At 35.7% G+C, this 6,282-nt stretch overlaps 1 protein-coding gene across 1 annotated transcript; it reads right to left on the minus strand.

Moving 5' to 3' along the window:
- On the minus strand, positions 3,993–5,297 carry LOC109824350. The gene is made up of 3 exons (XM_020390927.1): positions 4,865–5,297; positions 4,680–4,791; positions 3,993–4,329 (listed from the first exon to the last, which is right to left on the minus strand). The coding sequence occupies exons 1-3, from the start codon at positions 5,077–5,079 to the stop codon at positions 4,198–4,200; spliced, it is 459 nt and encodes a 152-aa protein (XP_020246516.1). The 5' UTR covers positions 5,080–5,297; the 3' UTR covers positions 3,993–4,197.

The raw sequence follows: 6,282 nt of genomic DNA on the forward strand, positions 1-6,282 counted from the left end.
TTCTTAATCCCGACAATAGTGTCAACCCACATTTTTAGTTTCCAAAGCGAGAATATCTTGTAAACGTCATAAGTGCTCATTGTGGGTTAAGTGAAAAAAATCAAAATGTTTGGTGGCTTTTTGGAAAATTTAAACTTATTGAAGATTTAGTGAAAATTTCAAATTTTTTTGGGATCAAATGCATAATACCCCGACGTATTAGGAATTTACGCGTTGTTTGGTACGTGGTAATGGAGTCAAGTGATAACGGAATGAAGGTAGGAATGACATGAAATTTATGTGAGAATGGAATGGTCATTCTCATTCTCATGTTTGAGAGCGTAATTCGTGCATACTTGTTCAAATGCTACCCCAGTAGTTGTGCATGCTGAATTGCAGAGTCTTGATCAATTGTAGCCTGCCAGCAAAAGATAAGAGCTTTGAAGTCCATATTGTTATTCTCTTTGTCATCTTCTCCGCTAAGATATTGCAATCTTGAGCTGAAGTAGATTTTCACTGAGACATTGCAATCTTGAGCTGAACTACATTTGGCAACTAAAGGAAGAATACATAGGTATTGAACTGGAATTGATCCTTCAAAAAATTACAATTTTTGTAATATCTGATCACTTGTAGCATGATCAACTCCTCCAAAGAATACTTGGCTTTTATCTACATTTGCTTGTAATCCAGAAACATCTGAGAAGCATTGAATCTTCATGTATATGGCTGATAGGAGCAAGGTCCCGTATGCAAAGTAACTTTAAATCATCTGTAAAACACAGATGAGTTAAATGTGTACGCCTGCATCTTCGATGAAACTTGAATGTTTTTAAAAATGATCAGAACTCGACTTTATGAGGAAATTCAAAACCCTCCAAAACAATAGTTTTAAAAAATGCACTTTAAGCATACACCTAAGGCTGATAACTTCCCTCCCAAACATATGTAGAAATTCATGTGCCATCAAAATATTATTTGCTATACTCGTACCCTCCAGAAAAGCTCCTTGCTTTTCGCTAATAATATGATTCATCACTTTTTTCAATCTATTAGTGATAATACTAGAGTTGCACTTGTAAATGACATCAGAATAAGAGATTGGTCTATAATCAAAAGCATGATTTGGACAGCTAACTTTAGGAACCAGAGTAATCTGTAGTAAAATTGATTGATTTTAAGAGTTTACTTTTATGAAAAAAGTATTCAACAGCAGCAATAATATCCTCCCCAATGATTTGCCAAGATCTTTTAAAAAAAATTTGCATTGAAGCCATCCGGTTCTGGGCATTTAAGATCACTTATTTGCTACATAACCTCTTTGATCTCTGTGTGAAAAATGAGTCTGCATAGATCTACACATTGATCATACGTGATACAGAGCCCTCTCAAGAAAATATCTTTATTTACTGGCAGCACTGGCATACTAGTTCCTATAATCCCCTTATAGAAAGAGAGAATTTCATTTTTCAATATCAAGTTGAGATTTTATACATACTCCCTAAGCATTCTTAAGAGCAAAGATAGCATTACATGTTCCTCTTATTTAACAGACACATGAAAAAATAAAGTATTAGAACCACCATATCTCAGCCAATTCACTTTTACTTTTTTTATGTAGATAGCAATTTTCACTTGTAAGTAGGACAAGGAAAATATTAGTTTCACTGCATTTCCTGTATCTTCAATGTAGGATTCCTTGATCATGAGATAGCAAGGAAAATATACAGTGATTTCTATTAAATTGTTTTAGAGCCTTCTTTACACGCTTCGATTTCTTTATAATCTGAAACATTTTTGAGCCACACACCTTGGTAGACCACTTGTGTTGAAAGTTGATAAAAATAGGTCATGTTCACAACAAAAATTGAAGAACCTAAATGGCCCAAAAATCTATTGAGAACCATGAAATACCTCAAGAGACGGACAATGATCAGACAATCCTAGAGCTGGAAACTCAATATCAGAAGGTGGAAATGTATCTATCCACTCTCCATTGATGATTACCCTGTCTAATTCGCTAAAAATGTGATGATTGAACCAAGTGAAGTAGCATCCTCCATATTGCACATCTGTAAGTTGTATGTCATATAGAAAATTTTATAGCTCAGCAATCTCACTTCTACTAACCGCGCTACCTCGTGATCTTTCCTCTATCTACTTAATACAGTTGAAATCACACAGAACCACCTAGGGTTCATTGATAGAAGCAGCTAGATCTCTGATATCATTCCATAGTGGTACTTAACTTGCATTTGAACAACATCTAGATCCCGTAATAGCATGGTTCTACTGTGAAGGTCCAAGTGAAAATTATGTGTGAAATCTCAACCAGGTGCGCACCTTGTAGCCACATTATTGATAATAGAATTTTTTATGTTTGTTTGTACTAAAGCAATAAAAGACAATTTATTGACCTTAATTAAGTTCTTAAGCTCATTTTGTATATTAGGGTGGTTAAGTTCCTTAATATTCCAACATGAGAAAGATTTCCTCCAGGGTCTCTTGGAGTGGTTGGTTTTCTGCTTCTTTGATTCTTACTGATCTTGTAGTAGAGCCTTCACCTCTTCTTCTAGCAACTGGGGGTTTTGCAAATAAATCAATCATAAAATCAATCCCTCTTTCATCCTGAATATGTAGGGGTTGGAAAGCATTAGGTGAAGAAACAGATTGAGGGGTAGTAGTTAAGGTCTTTTCTTTATTCTTCTCCTTACTCCTAACATGCTGCCAATTATAATTAGGAGGAATAATCTCTTGACTATTAACACAAAGAACCAGAACTTGCAGAGAAATATTGATTATGTATCATAGTAGAGCTAAGAGCAACGTTACGCAAGGAGGCATCTAACTGCTTTCGTGTAGATACAGCATCTCAATTAGTTATTATCATGTCTATTATCATGTCTACAATCATTCTATGCAAAGTTTTACAATCATTTAACTGCTTTGAACAAATGATTTAACTGCTGTATCTACAAAAACACTTGTATAGCAAAGTTTACAAGTCCTTTGGGGAATGATTGAACAAATGATTCGGATGCTTCAGGTATATTTTGAGATTGTTTAACAACCCATATCTTCTTAGTTATTCCTTTGGAACATTTTTCTATTTTTTATGACCAAATTTCTTGCAATTTAAGCATCTAGTAGGCACCCATTCATACTCAACTGGTTGATTAAACAACACACCGCAAGACCCTTTATAGTTAGCATTTTATGTAAATCAAAATCAGCATTTATCTCAATACACACCATAGCAAATGGGATTTCCCAATATGAAAAGAGGAATAAATATGTCCACCTTGAATTCTTTGCGGATGACTTGTTTGATGCTTGACACTTTCATGTTTTGAAATACTCGATTCTCCTAGTTTTATTTCCTTCAATTATGCACTTAATTTCTTTTTCTTTCTTGCTTTTATATAGCTCTGGACTTGATTTTTATGAACTAGGTATCGTACTTCATTTTCTTTATTATTATTATTTAATCTAAAGAGTCTCGCCTCACTCTTTGCCTTAGCAGAACCAAAAAAAAAAAAAGGAAAGAAAATGGAGAGTAAATTTCACAAATTACCCTTAAGTTTAGCCAACTGAATCTCTCTTAATATTAAAAATGTCAAAGAACCATCAAATAAATTAGCTGATTTTGAGATAACACCCTTAATATTTAACGCAATTGTCCTTTAAAATCTAAAGTTGCTTTATTTTGAAACCCAAGTATTTTGTTTCCGCACCTGTAAATCCAAACAACTATATGTATTCATCTTTAAAATCTCAGTGTCATTAAGTTCATTTATCTGTTTTACTTTTATTCTTTATTGTCAGCCATCTGTAATACTAATTTTTCCCCCTCATCTGGCTGGATTCATATCCTTAAAAGTGAAACAAAGTTATGTTTGCTAGGCTTAGCCTAACATATATCATACAAATTGGAGTAAATAGAGAGCAGCGAGGAGAAGCATCAAATATTTTCAAAAACGCATGTGCACAAACGCAAAAAGAAAACATAGAGGTAAATAGAACAATATGACTGTTTACCAAATTAAAAACATACAATTGATAAACTATATAAAAGAAAGAAAATAAATTAAAAGCCAAATTAAGCTTCCATTTATTCCCATCAAGATGGCAAACCAAAGTACACACAAATATATAATAGAACAAAAAATACAACCTGAAAGCGAAGATTTTAATGTTCATCCTCTTCTATCAGGAGGATTAGATCTCGTCTCCGTTCCCGTAGAAATTGTACATATAAACCATTTGTATGCTACCATCTCCTCCATTACCCCCGCCACCACCGCCGCCTCCTCCTCCTCCGTTGTGGTTGATATTAATGTTTGGTGGCAACTGATGAAAACAAAAGATTAACATCAACAATCGAGGAGGAACTTCAAGCAAGTTGATTTGGTGAAGGCAGGGTTATAATTTTCTACTCTAACGCGCTCCAACAGGTTGAGCGTGTCCTTTTTATAGGTTGAAATACAGGTTGAAATACGAATCCAGGTAGCAGTAATCAAATTTTTAAAATCCGCATTAAATTTGTGCCCAACAAAATTCTACCTGCTGGGTTGCTGTGATATCATGTTAAAAACTCTGTCACTACACCAAAACTCCGAAGTTGTGATGAGGGTTGAGGTTTATAATTTTCTATTCTAACTAATGTACAAAAATTATTGACCAAAATAATCTATCCATACCTGCGTTGGTACCACGCCTCCTGCTGGTTGCCGATCACGTAACAACTTCAACATCCTCGAGACACGCGTTGATTTTTTCAGTATCTGCTCTCGAAGAGCCTCCACTTCTTTCCTACAATTAACAACAAGCAACATAAAAAGGTACTAAAATAGAAAACAAGAATAGACTCAAACATTTACAATACCTGGAGAGCAAGGGAAGCCTATATGAACAACATAAGGCCTTAAACAAAAGAGTACCACTACTCTTTTGATAATGAACGATGGCCTCGTCGTAAAGTCCCAGTTGCTTGGCCCTATTCCCCTTTCTCTCCTCCTCGGCGGCCAAATCCATGAGGCGGTTAAGCTCTGCCAACTCTGCCGCGTTTCTCTCCCTCAGCGCCGTCAAAGATGTTCCCATGGTTTTGCTATCGTAGCTCGGAGAAATGTCAGTGGGTCCTTATTTTCTAGAAGGGAAGACACAATTTTCTAGTGTTGAAGGTGAAAGAGAGGAATATAAGTAAAGATATTTAGAATCTGGTAGAAGGGGATGCAATTAAAAAGATGGCGGGGCAGTCAAAATAGTATTCCCCAAAAGAATTAAGAAAAACGTATGCTTTTCGTTATGGGTCACGACCCGGCCAGACACATAGTGTGTCGGGCCTGACCCGACCCATGATATACTGGGTCATGGGCTGGGCCGGGCCGGGTCCATCCCCAGACCCGGGGGATCAGAAAAGTAGGCCCAGCCCACGCTGATCTGACCCACGCCCGACCCGCCTGGCTCGTGATATATTATTTGGTTAGTCTAGCTGTTCCTTTAGCCCTTTGGATATGTAGTTAGTTGTTAACAAAGCCAAAAGGCAATTGGTCTTTTGCCTAGTGGGCCTTTTGGCCCATTGAGAAGTAAAGGAGCGATCTTTAAGCTCATTGTTATCTACTTGCAAGGATTAAAAGTTTAATACAAGTTTAAAAATAGTTTAATATAAATTTAAATTACTAAAAAACAAATTCAAAATAATTTTATAATTATAAATAAAAGTTTTATAAAATTAAAAAGGTAAAAGACATAGGGAAAAAAGTTGGACGAAAAATCCATGGGCCGGCCCACTCTGACCTGGTTGGGACTGGGCTAGTCTCGACCCGGCCTTGAACCGACGAGTCGGGTCACTGGTCTGAATAGCATGGCCCATGTACACCCCTAGTTAGGTGGGATTAATTTCCATTAAATTTAATTAAGAAATGGGCCCAGATGCTCGATTGCAATACAAAATTTCTTTAAAGGTGATTAATGTATAAATTGAAAATCAAAGATGTTTCTATGTAACCTTATTGTAAAGATGGTTTCTAAGAAGAAACCCAATTTTTTAAAGGAAGAAGTCATTATATATCACTTTGAAATGTTTCAATAGAGACCTCAAGTTGTGTTTTTTCTTTAGAAAAATGGAGCTTATTTGGCAATCTCTTTTGAACCTAGTAAATTTACTAAGGACGGGTTATCTTTGTTGAAGAAAATTGAGAAAAAATTAACAAATTGGAGAGGGCAGTCTTTATCAAAAGTGGAAGGTTGTCATTGGTCACTTCTAAATTATATTCTCTGCCCATTTTCTACGTGTAGTTCTTT

Source organism: Asparagus officinalis, chromosome 9, assembly GCF_001876935.1.
Source record: "Asparagus officinalis chromosome 9, Aspof.V1, whole genome shotgun sequence".
In the NCBI taxonomy this organism is placed as follows: Eukaryota; Viridiplantae; Streptophyta; class Magnoliopsida; order Asparagales; family Asparagaceae; genus Asparagus; species Asparagus officinalis.